Source organism: Polypterus senegalus, chromosome 10, assembly GCF_016835505.1.
Source record: "Polypterus senegalus isolate Bchr_013 chromosome 10, ASM1683550v1, whole genome shotgun sequence".
In the NCBI taxonomy this organism is placed as follows: Eukaryota; Metazoa; Chordata; class Cladistia; order Polypteriformes; family Polypteridae; genus Polypterus; species Polypterus senegalus.
This window is the reverse complement of record NC_053163.1, coordinates 89,599,422-89,616,523: the sequence shown is the minus strand read 5'-3', so window position 1 is coordinate 89,616,523 and position 17,102 is coordinate 89,599,422. Positions and strand designations below refer to the sequence as shown.

Sequence of the window (17,102 nt, the reverse complement as noted above, 5' to 3'; positions counted from 1 at the left end):
CCTTCCTGTAGAAAGACATGACTGGGTCTGAAAAGCAGAGGGTCACATCTCCAAGTGTTGTCTTCTAAGCATCCAAAAGTCTGGAAAGAAGGCAATCCAATAAAAAATGTTGAAATATCTGTGATGAGGGCCTTATGCCACTGCTTTGGAGTTCATCACAGGCTCTGTTTGGCTAATGCTATTTGGGTGTGGTGTCTAGAAGGTGTACACAGAGGGGCTCCGATAGGCTCTAATGCATACTAATGCACTGATACTGTTCCTAACTGTCTTGTCACTGAAGCAGCACTGTGTCTGCCAACAGTTTTAGAATCAGTGTGTTGGCAGATCAAATGGACCAGTCGGATAAGTCAGTTCTGCTGTGGTGTGTGGTAAGTCACGGGTGAACAGATCTTGGATGATATTTGTCTTATCAGTCTACTAAAACTAGGCACACAGTTAGGACACCACAAAGAAGCTTAATCCTTAGCATATTTTGATGTAGAGCACTTCCACAAGACATTTCTGCCTGCAGCATGCCAATGGTCCTCTCTCTTACTTCCTGTGATATTTGAAGCATTGCTTGTGCAAAGAAAACCGACTATGTGTGCTCTTTGCTTTGCTGTAATCTAAGGTTGGCATGAAGGCCTTTTTAAATATAAACCCATCAAGCATTGCTCTATCTGGACTTCATGGGACATACTGTAAATGCAACTAACAAACTTTCATGTGTTTGGTAAGTTGCAATGTTTCACGGCACAAGACATATTGTACATCACAGAGATAAAAAATAAATAAAAAAAGGAATATCTTTTTGTGAAAGTACAAAAATTGCAACTATAGCTTCCTTATTTTTTATTTACATCAACAGATATTAACTCAAGCTTCATAGTCTTAGAAAATGGACTGTATCTTCTCAAGAACTGGATTGTTACTACCAAGAACGCCATGAGCTAGCACCCATTAAGTGTCAAGCTCTGCACCAACAGTCTTACAGCAAATGAGATGGCCAAGAAAGAAAGACAGCTGTACATTTATGAAGGTGGTCCAGATTAGAGAGGAAGGCAGCTAAAGGAAACCAAACTATTGTCAATACAGTCAATTTCCGTATAGGCATCAATCAAACACGGTGAAAATTCAAAACAAAAATCCTTGGATTGGAAAAAGGTAAAAGTTCAAACTTAAGGTAAACTCAGTCTGATATGAGGAAAAAACCACAGACCATGCTATTAGTTTAAAAACTGGCAAACGTATCAGATAAAATGCACATTGACCTTATAAGACAGAATTACAACTCTTTAAGTTAGTTTTGTACATTGAAAATATATACATATTGTATATTTCTTTAGAAAAAAACAACCCTTCAGATAGTAATCCAATTAACTCTTTTGAAATAGTCCAGTTTAAGTCAGAACCAATTATTTTTAATAGATAGCAAATGACTATTAGGAAACTTTGCATCAATTCATCCATTAATTGTCAAGAATCGACCTAACATGGACATGTGTGGGATGTAGAAGAAAACCTTGAAGACCCTGTACACTTACAGTAACAGACAAACTACACAAACAGAATGATCAAAAAGGCATTTAAAACCACGACTCTGGAATTCTGAGACAGCAACACAAATCACTGCTCCGCTGTGATGCAATTAATACAACAACAATATTACTAAACCTTGTTTAATACTGTGTTTGCATTCCCTAATTATTTTCTACTAGTTTTGCATATCTGCCAGGTTTATTTTTGTGTTAATAATTCATGCTTTTTCAGACGTTTATAAGATTGTCATAAACAGCTTCACTTTAAACACATTTTCGATGCAACACATGTATTCGTAAAAATGAAGAACAGTAACACAAGTAGCAGCACTGAAAAAGACAAAAATATTCTTTTATGCCACTAGATATACATGCAGTTAATCTAGCATCATACTAGAAAAGCACATTCCCAGGCTGCTAGCTGAAATACTACGAATGTAATCGCTGTGAATAAAATGAGGCTAATAAATACAGAAATTCCTGTGTACAGTACAGAGTGCCATGCCATCTCATGTTGTTACCAATGGTTACCAATGACATCAGCCCTGCTGTCATGCAGGAATTCAGCAGTGTATGGAGTTCCTGTATATAGCAATCCCTCCCAGCAGTCAGTGGAAATGCAAGCTGCCTTGGTACACAACACTGCACCTCCAAAAAGAAATCTGAGGTAAAGATCCATCCATCCATTATCCAAACCCGCTATATCCCAACTACAGGGTCACGGGGGTCTGCTGGAGCCAATCCCAGCCAACACAGGGCGCAAGGCAGGAAACAAACCCTGAGGTTTGAGTGAGGTAAAGATATAAAGTATAAATGAAATTGATTGCTTTCTGTGCATTTCATGTTTCTTTAAAATTTTACAGATGCATGTAACATTCTTCTATTTGAACAGACAGCATTTACAGTTATTAGAGTAAAAATTGCTCAGTATGTTCAGTGTATGGGCTCACAGTGAAATACACAAAAGTTAACATTGAGTTAAGGAAACCTCATCTGCTGAAGTGGAGAAGTAATTGAGATCTATCAGTCATAAAATAGATTAAATTATCACAGCAGAACCTTCCCAGGAAAAAATAAACCAAACACAAGGAACATCTAGACTGACTCCTTACTCAGTTAGCTTAGGGATTTCCAAGACATCATGGGCTTGTCTCAACTTCTTGATTGCAAGGCATCACGGAAGGCAAATGTCCTGTTACATCTGGCGTAAAAGGAACACAGCATTTCAGAAAAGAACATCATACCAACAGTAAAATATGGTGGTGGTAGTGTGATGGTCTGGGGTTGTTTTGCTGCTTCAGGACCTGGAAGGCTTGCTTTGATAGATGGAACCATGAATTCTACTGTCTACCAAAAATCCTGAAGGAGAATGTCCGCCATCTGTTCGTCAACTCAAGCTGAAGCGATCTTGGGTGCTGCAACAGGACAATGACCCAAAACACACCAGCAAATCCACCTCTGAATGGCTGAAGAAAAACAAAATGAAGACTTTGGAGTGGCCTAGTCAAAGTCCTGACCTGAATTCAATTGACTTCCTCCAGAGTGCTGTAAAAGACTCATTGCAAGTTATGGCAAACGCTTGATTGCAGTTATTGCACAAAAAACTACTAATGAAAAATGCAAAAGAATAAGAAATCCTACATGTACTGTAAATCCAATACTAATGTTGCAGGTAATAATGTATTTAAAAGACTGATATTTTCTACTATGCTTTCTCTGTCAACATTTTATTCTCTTTGAAAACAAGCAATTCCCTTTGCCTTCAAAAGAGACTAGCAAATTACATTTAACTTGAAATACAGTTTTTTTTTGCTTTTTCCGTGATCCGGTAAATCTTTTGAGGTATTGTAGAAGTGTTTTGTAATACAGTATATATCCTTTAAACAGAATTTCCATTCTTATACAGCACTGTGAATGACATCTATGTACTATATATCACACTTAAGTTGAACAAAGACTGCCAAAGCTTATTTTAGAAAAACACAAATAATGATTAGACATCCAATGGAAAAAAAAAGAACAAAATTCTAGATGCCCCACACATCTGTTTTTAACATTATATAACACTGGTATATCATCCAATTGAAATACACTCACCTAAAGGATTATTAGGAACACCTGTTCAATTTCTCATTAATGCAATTATCTAATCAACCAATCACATGGCAGTTGCTTCAATGCATTTAGGGGTGTGGTCCTGGTCAAGACAATCTCCTGAACTCCAAACTGAATGTCAGAATGGGAAAGAAAGGTGATTTAAGCAATTTTGAGCATGGCATGGTTGTTGGTGCCAGACGGGCCGGTCTGAGTATTTCACAATCTGCTCAGTTACTGGGATTTTCATGCGCAACCATTTCTAGGGTGTACAAAGAATGGTGTGAAAAGGGAAAAACATCCAGTATGCGGCAGTCCTGTGGGCAAAAATGCCTTGTTGATGCTAGAGGTCAGAGGAGAATGGGCCGACTGATTCAAGCTGATAGAAGAGCAACTTTGACTGAAATAACCACTCATTACAGCCGAGGTATGCAGCAAAGCATTTGTGAAGCCACAACACGCACAACCTTGAGGCGGATGGGCTACAGCAGAAGACCCCACCGGGTACCACTCATCTCCACTACAAATAGGAAAAAGAGGCTACAATTTGCACAAGCTCACCAAAATTGGACAGTTGAAGACTGGAAAAATGTTGCCTGGTCTGATGAGTCTCGATTTCTGCTGAGACATTCAAATGGTAGAGTCAGAATTTGGCATAAACAGAATGACAACATGGATCTATCATGCCTTGTTACCACTGTGCAGGCTGGTGGTGGTGGTGTAATGGGTGGGGGATGTTTTCTTGGCACATTTTAGGCCCCTTAGTGCCAATTGGGCATCGTTTAAATGCCACTGGCTACCTGAGCATTGTTTCTGACCATGTCCATCCCTTCATGACCACCATGTACCCATCCTCTGATGGCTACTTCCAGCAGGATAATGCACCATGTCACAAAGCTCGAATCATTTCAAATTGGTTTCTTGAACATGACAATGAGTTCACTGTACTAAAATGGCCCACACAGTCACCAGATCTCAACCCAATAGAGCATCTTTGGGATGTGGTGGAACGGGAGCTTCGTGCCCTGGATGTGCATCCCACAAATCTCCATCAACTGCAAGATGCTATCCTATCAATATGGGCCAACATTTCTAAAGAATGCTTTCAGCACCTTGTTGAATCAATGCCATGTAGAATTAAGGCAGTTCTGAAGGCGAAAGGGGGTCAAACACCGTATTAGTATGGTGTTCCTAATAATCCTAGGTGAGTGTAGTACTCAAAGCAAATGGCAACAAGCTGCCCTCCACATGCCCCTTTTCTATTTCTCTCTCATCTTTGGCCACATTAGCTTTCTCACTTCACTGGCAATTTTACAAATTTACCTCCTCAGGCCAAACTCAATGAGCAATTTGATAGAAATGGATGTTAAACCCCACTCAGATTTACTCTTACCTCCGTGGTGAGAAACTTTCACAAAAATCTTGGAGATATTCTAAAAGAGCTCCCATAGCAACCTCAGATTTTCTTACATTTGCCGCTTCATGGACTAAAAAAACAGGGGACTCCTCAAACTGCCTACCACCAGTAATTAGAAGCAGGGTTCCTATCTGTCCAGCATTGGCGTGGTGGAGCTCCACTGGATATCTGCCTCACTGTTCCTTTCTCTGTCTTATTCAAATGCCCTCACCAAAATTCCTTAGAAAAACAGGTAGTCACTACCTACCAACACTGGAACCAGGATGGGCCCACCAGTGTACGATGTTCTTTTCAAATACAACCCAATGTGTGACCAATCTTTGTTGTATGCAACTTCAGTGCCTTCTCTACTATAGCTACATATTATAGCACCTTTCACAGAGCATGATACAAAGTCAAGGTGATAAATCCTGCATATGGAAGAGTAAAAAGTAAACAGAAATGAACTGATGTTTTAGTTTGGGTGGTTTTAACCTCAGGAACAGGTTTTTGGTTGCTTTTAACCATTTTGCGTTAATGGGAAATTGACAGAATATTGTGTACTTTGTTCTGCCATTACAGTGCATGGCATCTACTGTTTGGTACACACCAGTACACTTCTTCCTGTCGGATGCTGCGTTCAGCATTAGGTGTCTACTGTACGAACGTGTCTGACCAATAGTCAGATAAAGTGGGTGGTTCAGGAGAAGAAGGTGTTCAGTAATACAGAAGCAAGTGACTTAAATGTCAAGACATGACTCACAATATATTACTGCTACTACTACAAATGTATAAGCGACCATAAAATAAGCAACAGAACAAGGAGGCACTGGGCTCATTGTATTGTGATAAGTACAGCCTCCCTTTTACTGTTATAGGCCACAAATTCACTCAGCCAAGGAACTTTGACAGTAACAGAAGGCATAACTCACTGGGCAACATTCACCAAAAACAAGCCCACCCCCATGAAGGAGGCGCATGCACAGTGCAGCTCTGCCATCAGTTTAGCTAACCTTTTGTATGCTTTTGCTTACCAATGCAAACATCCTGATGCACTTTGGAGCTGCACACAGATCAAGATACTATATTTCCCACTTTCAGCATTTGTCAAAAAGTTATTTTTTTCCTCCAACGAAAGACATAATGATAAAAATTTGCCAGGTGTTTCTAATTCTCATTGTGGCTGAGGTGAACAACCGAGGTTGTGAAGGTAAGATGCTTTTCGAAATTTGTTATTAACTGTTCCTCATAATTCAGAGCATTTTGAAAAAGTAACACGAAGGGCCTGCATGCTGGTTTTCTTTCCCATCATGTGGTGATATTAGCAGAATTACATTACAGCTGAAGGAAAAGCTCAAAATGATGGGCCAGGACCTTTCCACATGTAGTCATAACAGACAAATTAATATTGCTAGATGCATTTTCAGATTCACAAAAATCTTACCAGCTGCTTTGTACATGAGCAGGAGAGCCATTCATTTTGGGAAATTCACCTCTGCTTCTCACTCGTGACAAATTTTGGTTTGTTACAGATTGCTGATAAAAATGATCATTTTAGTCCTTGGTTTGTGTTATTAAAACGTACAAATTCTAAATTTCCTTAGTGTTTAAATCTGCTGAAAAATGATTAAAAACAGAATTGTTTTTTGTGTATAGGGTAAGTGAAAGGAAAACCCATTCTAATATATCTGAATATGAATAATTCATAGTAAATGTGACTCTTTAGTCACACTTAAATCATAAAAAATTGCCACATAACCCTTCTGCTTAAACCGGACTATTGATACTTTTCATTCTGAACTCTGGACAGTTAAATGTCTACCAATATCAGTATTAATATATTTTTATTACTACAAAAACTGCATCTTGATTTTGTGGAGTGCTAGCAAGTTAAATGTTTCCACTATTTGTTCAAACTGTCTATTTCTTCAAAAAGTAGGGCACTTTTAGATAAAACACACTGGTTCAATGAGTGTCTCTCTCTGATCTTCTTTAACGGGTTTGCCTCTTTAAAACTATTTTGGAAGAGCAGGACAATCACATCTTAACAAACAGTAAGGACTGATTCACATTGCATTCTTGTGACCTCAGAAGTAAATTTATTTGAGAAAATGTTCCCTTCTACTAAAGTGAATCAAAGGTAAACACTTCAGAAAGTTAGTCAATGGATTACTCTATAAGCACACAGCCAAACTGGGGTAGGCAAAGTTTTCTTGCAACTGGTTTCTAAAGCGGAATGTTAATGAAATATACTACTACTAGATTGTGTCTTCCAACACTTGTTTTGAAATTCTTGTAATTATATACTGTATTTCATTATTGTATGTATTACTGTTAGATATTTGGCTGATACCGTTGTTCAGCTTTCAAGATCAGAATATAGTGTGATTGTCTGCATGATTTTGTTTCTTAAATTTGGAACACAGACATGTTAAAAGGCTTGCTCAGTGTTACACATTGATTAAGGGGTGAAGATTAAACTGCAAACTTTGCAGGTATAAATTCCACTGATTTAACTACAACACCACTTCTTGATTTACCTCATTTTTAATGCAGAGCTTCATTACAATGTTTGGTAACTTTCTTTGCCAAAACACCAACCATACCGTTCCCTTTATCTCACTTATTTGCTGAAATCCATTAAAAACAAGCGTATAAGCCTATATTTTGCAAACTGTACATTGCCCGATTCTCTTCTAACAGGAAATCGAGTTTAGATACTGTAGATAGATAGATAGATAGATAGATAGATAGATAGATAGATAGATAGATAGATAGATAGATAGATAGATAGATGGCAGTGGGCGGGAGCCCTGCCCGTGGTTTATTTCCTGCCTTGTACCCTGTGTTGGCTGGGATTGGCTCTGGCAGACCCCCGTGACACTGTAGTTGGGATATAGCGGGTTGGATAATGGATGGATGGATAGATAGATAGATACTTCATTAATCCCAAGAGGAAATTCACATACTCCAGCAGCAGCATACTGATAAAAAAAACAATATTAAATTAAAGTGATAACAAGCAGGTATAACATACAATAACTTTGTATAATGTTAACATTTACCCACCTGGGTGGAACTGAAGAGTCGCATAGTGTGAGGGAGGAACGATCTCCTCAGTCTGTCAGTGGAGCAGGGCAGTGACAAAAGTCTGTCACTGAAGCTACTCCTCTGCCTGGAGATGACACTGTTCAGTGGATGCAGTGGATTCTCCATGATTGACAGATGTAGAATGACCTGTTTTAATATTCTGCAAAAAAAAATCTGAATAAATAACTACATTATTTGGACAAAGCTCCCCAATCCATTCTAAACCCAAAAGAACAGCATTCAATCCTATTGTCTATCCATTATCCAACCTGCTATATCCTAACTACAGGGTCATGGGGGTCTGCTGGAGCCAATCCCAGCCAACACAGGGTGCAAGGCAGGAAACAAACCACGGTCAGGGTGCCAGCCCACCGCAGTCAATCCTATTGTATATATCAAAAACAAATATTAGATTTAGATTAGTATTTCTTTATAAAAATTTAAAATTAAGGAAAAAATAGCTACCTTCATGCTTCCCATCAAGACAATTTTAGATCTATACTAATAAAAGGCAAAGCCCTCACTCACTCACTCACTCACTCACTCACTCACTGACTCATCACTAATTCTCCAACTTCCCGTGTGGGTGGAAGGCTGAAATTTGGCAGGTTCATTCCTTACAGCTTCCTTACAAAAGTTGGGCAGGTTTTATATCGAAATTCTACGCGTAATGGTCATAACTGGAAGCAGTTTTTCTCCATTTACTGTAATGGAGATGAGCTTCAACGCCGTGGGGGCGGAGTTTCGTGTGACATCATCACGCCTCCCACGTAATCACGCAGTACATAGAAAACCAGGAAGACCTCAAAAAGCGCTGAAGAAAACATGAATTATATAATTGAGAAGGCAGCGAAACAATAAGAAGCGGCGAAAGTGACATATACAACCATATTCATGAGTTCTGCTACTTCGGAAACAAAGCACGATGTAAACCTACACTTTAAATTAAGTTCATAGACAGGCTGCGCTGGCGTTTGTAATTTAGTGCCTGCCCATATAAGGCCGTCCGTCAGCGGCAATCCAATAGCAAACTGCCACGAGTAAATATTCACGGGTGAAGGACTGTGCTTATGGAGAGGAAGATGAGATGGTCAGGGTGGTGTTTGACACAAACTCAGCGAAACTGCGAGAAAGTTTTAAGTGCCAGGACTAAGGTAACATTAAATACAGCCATGGACATCGCACGAGATGGCACCAGCACAGCTGGGAACCTTCGATGCATGTACACCGAGCGGCTCACGTGAACTGACGCAGTGCACAGATAAAAAGCAACAGTTCCAAAGAGCGCTGAACAAAAACCGAATTACACAATTGAAAAGGCAGCAAAAAATATGAAGCATCTCATACATACAAGCATATTCATAAATCCAACTACTGCGGAAACAAAGCACACGTTGGAAAAAGTCAATGTCCCGCTAAAGGAAGACAGTGTAAAAAAAACCCGTGCATGCAGTGTGTCAGGTCTCAGATAAAGAAGAAGACGAGCTGTTTATTGATGCAGTAAGAAACGAATCGATGAATGAAACCTGTCATCTTTACAACGATTGACAAACACGGAATGTAACTTGAACACAACACATCCTACAAATACGAACCTGATTGAAAGAAATAATGATAATCAAATCCTTGATGACAGCAACACTCAGTAACACTCACAAAACAAATACTGTATATTGACAAAATGTTCCCTTTTCTTTTTCTAGCTTTTTTAACACACTACTTCTCCTGATACGCGGGTATATATATATGTATATATATATATATAACCCGATCTACATACTCGAATAATGGATACTTTATTCGCCATCAGTGATTGTTTTGGTAAAGCCATACTCAGTGTATTCATTAGATGAACGGTAAAAAAGTAAGGGCGAGGGAGGATGACTTATTGAGGCATGCAGGCTGTAGTGCGCGTCAACTCTATCTGAATTGCGCGATCACATTTGAAAAAATATATCTTTTCAAGTTCTATTTAGTCCATATGTGTCAAACTCAACGGCGGGCCACATCCGCCCGGCGTAATTATATCCGCCCGCGAGATCATTTTATATACTGTATTATTGTTATTAAAGCCCGGGTATATGAAGCGCTGGTAACACAATAAACTACAGATCCCATAATGCAGCGCTTCAGCTGCCTTGCCGAACACTTACCGCGTTAATCAAGTCTACCTTAAGATGCTGCAAGTTATTGCGAAGCTAGCTCACACGATGCTGAAGAGAAAAGTTGATTCTGAAAATAGAGCCTTTAAAAACCAATGGGAGGCTGAGTATATGTTTACTGAACCCGTGTGTCTCATTTGTGGAGCTAATGTGGCTGTAATTACAGAATTTAATCTAAGACGGAGACACTATGAGACAAAACATCAGGGTAACCTGAATGCAATGCAGAAGATACAGAAAGCAGAAGAATTAAATAAGAATCTGACACTTCAGCGGACGTTTTTACCCGTGCACAATCACAAAGTGATTTCAATTGAGGCTGCTTTTATGGGAGACACAACCACTTGCCCCACTTTCCCTGTTGCCAAGTAATGTTAAACCAAGTCGTCACTACGGTGTTCCCAAATACGCACTTTACTGATAAACTGAGCGCACTGCGCACTGAGTTTGCACGGCGCTTTGGTGACTTTGAAGAACAAAAAAAGTCCGTCTACATGCGGCTCGAACCTTGTGCATGTTTGGTAGCACATATCTGTGTGAGAAGCTCTTCTCAGTGATAAAGACTAACAAAGCAGCACACAGGAGTCGCCTCACTGATGAGCACCTGCAATCCATCCTGAGAATCTCCACAACACAGAACCTCACAGCAAACAGAAACGAACCTGTTGCCAAAAAAAGATGCCAGGCGTCCAGCTCTAAAATGACATATGAGCAAAGATAACTGAATGATTTGATTTGTTATTACTGAAAGGAACACATTTTATTTATATTTCCAGGTTTTGTTATGCAGCATGTTCATATTTGAATTTGTATAATTTTGACAGGATATATTTTTATGGAGAGAAAAATCTTTTGGGATATTTAAAATCTAAGTTTATTTTTATATAAAATTACATAAGAGTAAAGAAATTTGAATGTTTGTTCTTTTAACGTTTACTTTATTTCTAACTTGTATAATTTAGACAGGATATATTTTATGGAGAGCAAAATATTATAAGTTGTTTAAGGTTTGAGTTGATTTATTCAGGAATAATATTCCTGTCTGTTTTTACCATTCCTACCAAAGATATTTCTGTCGACTAAATAAAAATTCCTTCTATTTAAAATTTAAATAGAACTTGAACAAATACGATAGTTCATAATATCCACGCAGACTTGCACGTAAGAGCGGGAGTTATCCGTTTTAACAAGCAGCGTATTGCACTGATACGAAATAGCTGTGTGTGTATATATGTAGATATGTATGTATATGTATATATATGTTTATATATGTGTGTGTGTATGTATATATATATGTATTTGTGTGTATATATGTGTGTGTATGTATGTATGTGTATGTATATGTATGTGTATATGTATAGATATGTATATATATATGTTTGTGTGTGTGTAAATATATATATATATATTTATATTTATATATATATATATATATATGACAACAACACTCATCACTCACAATAGTGACAAAACAATAACATTGACAATCATGTTACGTTATTTTCAAAATGTTTCCTTTTCTTTTTCATTGCTTCTTTAACACACTACTTCTCTGCTGCGAAGCGCGGGTATTTTGCTAGTCAATCCATAAATAAGATAAAATTCCATAGTAGTTTTGATTAACAGTATGTACTGAAACAGAATCAATTTTTCAGGCACATTAGAATAAATTATTTTACTAAGTCAGAGGGCCTAAAAACTACTACTGGGTTAGGAAAAAGCCAGGGCAGAGTTATAGGCAAAGTCACAGTAGACCATACAGCATACTACAAATACCAAACTCCAAGTGAAGTCTAAAATGCATTTACAATACACTTTTTAAATAATAAAATAATATTATTAAAATAACTTAATTTTAATATGTTAAGAAAATTACTTAAAGTCAATTGCTTATGTTAGCTTTAAAATTCAAATCTTCATTCTATGAAATGTAACAAATTATCTAGCAAGTACTTGACCCTTCTCATCTTCACTACCATCCTCTTTACCCTCATCAATCAATACTGAAAGTCTAATATCCAGTTTAATTCCTCCTGTTCTTTTAATTCTTTCACTTACATCTTCAATTCTATTGCATTGTGTTCTACAATAAATCCTTTTTGTACAACTTTCCTCATGACCACCTGAGTTCTCTTATAAATAAGAACAAAAGCACATAAGAAATTTGTCAAATGAGAGAAGACCATTTAGTCCATCAGCTTATTTGTTTAACTAATAGATATGCTGTTTCAATATCTCATCCAGATACTTCTTAAAGGTTTTTAAGGTTTCCTCTTCAACTACTTGCCTCGGTAGTCAGTTCCAGATTTCTACAACTGTTTCTATAAAGAAGTGATTTCTGGCTTCAGCCATAAATGCACTATCCCTTAATTACCACTAGCATCCTTGAGTATGTGTTTTACCCTTAAACTGAAAGAATAAGAATGCTCATTAAGGGGTATTTCTTAATTCTCCTGAACATTTTATTCATTTCCCTTATTGCCTCATACTATTGCTCAATTCCACAATGGAACAGTTTTTAAGTTAATTACGCTATATTGTTTCTGACACAGATTGATACATGACATTACAATTTCTTTCCTGGGCTGGATTCGGCCCTTGAATAGATTTTTACTAGCCCTTTGCTTAGTTTTGGCCAACTAATCAAAAGAAAAATAATTTTGAACTTTCATTTTTGTGTGCACTTATTAGGCCTATAATGTCACTTATTCTTTCATGTCCCAACTTATCAGTGCTAACAGTCAGTTTTAACTCGTTACCCAAGCAATATCAAAAGTGCTCAAGCTGATGCCACATATTATTCCATTCTCTCATCTCCTGCTTCTTTCTCCAGGTTTTAATTACCTACTCAGTCCTATTGCCAGAATGTTGCTCTATACATTAAAATAGAAAAAAATGATATTTTAATAGCAAGTGAACAAAAAGAGACTTGTTTGCTCCAATTAAAATGAAGCAGTGGGTTTACTGTGCAGTGAAATCTTATCAGTGAAGAAGAAGTAATAACTTTCTGAGGTATTTTAAGACAACCCACTCTAACTTCAACACCAACCTTCCTCAGCATTTAGAAACTTCAGGAACTAGTCAAAATTAACTGTTCAAAAGAATCACTTTGAAAACACATTAGATCTCAATGGGAAAAAAATCCTGCTGGATATCTCTACTGATATGGAATGGGTAACGTGTTAGGAACGAAAGGATGTCACATCGTTTAATGGAAATGAAAATTATCAACCTACAGAGGGCTGAATTCAAAGACATAAAAATCAAAGTGAAAAAATGATGCGTCCCATTTGTCCATTTTGCCGAAATGTCATTGTAGCAACTCAAGATCGTACTCAGTAGTTTATATGGCTCCCACATGCTTGTAAGCATGCCTGTCAATGGTCCTAATGAGATGGTGGATGGTGTCCTCTGGGATCTCCTCCCAGATCTGGACCAAGGACCTGGACTAAAACATAATGTCCCAGAGGTGTTCTATCAGATTTAGATCAGGTGCATGTGGGGGCCAGTCAATGGTATCAATTCCTTCATCCTCCAGGAACTGCCTACATACTCTCGCCACATTGTCGTGCACCAGGAGGAACCCAGGACCCCCTGTACCAGCATATGGTCTGACAATGGGTCCAAGGATTTCATCCTGATACCTAATAGCAGTCAAGGTGCCATAGTGTAGCCAGTAGAGGTCTTTGCGTCCCTCCATGCATATGCCTCCCAAGACCATCACTGCCGCACCACCAAAGTGGTCATGCTGAACGATGTTACAGACACATAACATTCTGCACTGCTTCTACAGACCCTTTCACGTCTGTCAGATGTGCTCAGGGTGAACGTGCTCTCATCTGTGAAAAGCACAGGGCACCAGTGGTGGACCTGCTAATTCTGGTATTCTATGGCAAATGCCAATCACACTCCATGGTACCAGGCAGTGAGCACAGGGCCTACTAGAGGACGTCGGGCTCTCAGACCACCCTCATGGAGTCTGTTTCTGATTGTTTGGTCAGAGACATTCACACCAGTGGCCTGCTGGATGTCATTTTGTAGGGCTCTGGCAGTGCTCATCCTGTTCCTCCTTGCCCAAAGGAGCAGATAGCGCTGATGGGTTAAGAACCTTCTACGGCCCTGTCCAGCTCTCCTAGAGTATCTGCTTGTCTCCTGGAATCTCCTCCATGCCCTTGAGACTGTGCTGGGAGAAACATAAAACATTCTGGCAATGGCATGTGTTGATGTGCCATCCTGGAGAAGTTGAACTACTTGTGCAACCTCTGTAGGGTCCAGGTATTGCCTCATGCTACTAGTAGTGACACTGACCATAACCAAATACAAAACTAGTGAAAAAACAGTCAGAACAGATGAGGAGAAAAATGTCCATGGCCTCCAGCTGTTAAACCATTCCTGTTTTGGGGGTCGTCTCATTGTTGCCCCTCTAGTGTACCTGCTGTTCATTTCATAAACACCAAAGCAGCTGAAACCCTTTCTGCTACTTAACTGACCAGATCAATAGCCCAGAAGTTTCATAGACTTGATGCTATACTCTGATTAAAAAGTGTTCCTCATTGAAAGAGAGTTACACCATTTATCTTAACAATGTTCAGCTCAACATACATATGTGAGTCGGCACTGTTGTATATGAATACCACTGTACTGCTCTGACAACTTAGGAGTCTGATATCACTGCTATTATTAGATCATTAAAGTGTCATTTTTCTCACTAATTGATAACTGCAGCAGCAAGATGTGCTCTGTTAGGTAAAAGAGTAAAATATATGTGAGGATATATATTGTCATTTTAAAACAGAAATGACTTGTGTCGTGTGTTTTGCATGCATGTCTACTGATAACGTACTATACACTTATGTGTCTTGTTACACTCACATGCTCCCTGAGATATGCAGTAGACAGATGTGTGATATAAAGGACTAGGCAAACTTTTTGAATTTCTTGTTTGTGAAATGAATGTGAGAAAAGTGCCGAACACTTATAGATTGCAAATACAAGATAATTTTGGATCCTAAATCTCCTTTTAATTTGTGATCATTTTAATCCCTTTACAATTACAAAAGATAACTAAAAACACTGAAAGGACAAGTTACAATTTTATTTTTAGCTTCTCTGGGAAAACCAACAATAGCTCTTCGACTGTCATCACTTTCATAACGTGTTCAATATAAAGTGACTGCTCTAATATTATTATACCTCCTCACATAAAATTGTGAATTTGTCTCAATTACTCTAGCTTTAAAAAGTTCCACCTACTAATACTAAAGGCTCTATTTTTATTTAATGCCAGCCTAAAGCCAATAATAAGATAATGATCACTCCTTTAGGTAACTTCTTTCATTATTACCCCCATGCTAGTTAAAGTCAATATTCTAGAAAGTAATGTAAGATCAGTAGCAGAGTCAGTTCCATTATGCACATTAAATCTTGTTCTATTTCCTTTATTAACAGATACAAGATTATATGCATCTAAAAATCTTAAATTACTAAGTCATTCTGACAATAAAACCACATAATGATCTGAATCATTGAGATCTTAAAAATCCAATATACTGTATCCAAAAATGTAAGTGTCAATAATCCACAATGATAATAAAACTGAACCACTATCATATTACTTTTGGACTCAAAGAATTTTACAGGTGCTTCATATTTTTAATTTAAAAATACCGTTATATACCTTAAACATTGACTTGTAAAACTAACGACAGTACCTCATTTACCAGTTAATCCATAATGTTTTACAAGAATATAATCATGTAAATAAAAACATATAGTATCTATACTAATAAAAGGCAAAGCCCTCACTGACTCACTCACTCACTGACTCATTCACTAATTCCCCAACTTCCCGTGTAGGTAGAAGGCTGAAATTTGGCAGGCTTATTCCTTACAGCTTACTTACAAAAGTTGGGCAGGTTTCATTTCGAAATTCTACGCATAAGGGTCATAACTGGAAGCTATTTTTTCCCATATAATGTAATGGAGTCTTGAGTTGGAGATGGCCGCGGGGGGCGAGTTTCGTGTGACATCATCACGCCTCCTACGTAAGTACGTAGAGAACAAGGAAGAACTCAAACAGCGATGAGCACAAAACGCCATTTCACAATTGAGAAGGCAGAAAAACATTATGAAGCAAATGATGCATACAAGCATAAACAAAGCACGGCGCACGAACCGTAAGTTTATATTAAATTAAGTTCATAGACAGGCTGCCACTAGCGTTTGTAATTTAGTGCCTGCCCATATAAGGCCGCCCATCAGCGCAATCCAATACAAACACTGCCGTAAATATTCACGGGTGAAGGACTGTGCTTATGCAGAGGAAGATGAGATGGTCAGGGTGGTGTTTGGCACAAACTCATTGAAACTGCGAGAGAAACTTTTAAGTGCCGGGTCTTAGCTGACATTACACGAGATGGCACCAGTACAGCTGGGAACCTTCGATGCAAGAACACCAAGCGGCTCACGTGAACTGACGCAGTGCAGACAAAAGCAACAGTTCCAAAGAGTGCTGAACAAAACCGAATTACACAATTGAGAAGGCAGCAAAAAATATGAAGCGCCTTATACATAGAATCATATTCATAAGTGCAGCTACTGCGAAACAAAGCACACGGTGGAAAAAGTGAATTTCCTGCTAAAGGAAGACAGTGTAAAAAAACCCGTGCATGCAGTTTGTCACATCACAGATAAAAAGGAAGACGAGCTGTTTATTGATGCAGTAAGGAACTAATCGATGAATGAAACCTCTTATCTTTACAACGATTGACAAACACGGAATGTAACTTGAACACATCCTACAAATACGAGCCTGATTGAAAGAAATAATGATAATCAAATCCT

The 17,102-nt window shown here is 38.3% G+C and overlaps 1 protein-coding gene across 1 annotated transcript in view; it reads left to right on the top strand.

The window, feature by feature from the left end:
* Positions 1-6,026: 6,026 nt before the first annotated feature.
* Positions 6,027-17,102, top strand: part of LOC120537308 (coagulation factor IX-like) — a 41,016-nt gene continuing 29,940 nt past the window's right edge. Inside the window, exon 1 of the mRNA XM_039766161.1 lies at positions 6,027-6,217. Within this exon, the coding sequence (XP_039622095.1) occupies positions 6,028-6,217 (190 nt within the window). The 5' untranslated portion in view covers position 6,027. The remainder of the gene's footprint in view (positions 6,218-17,102) is intronic.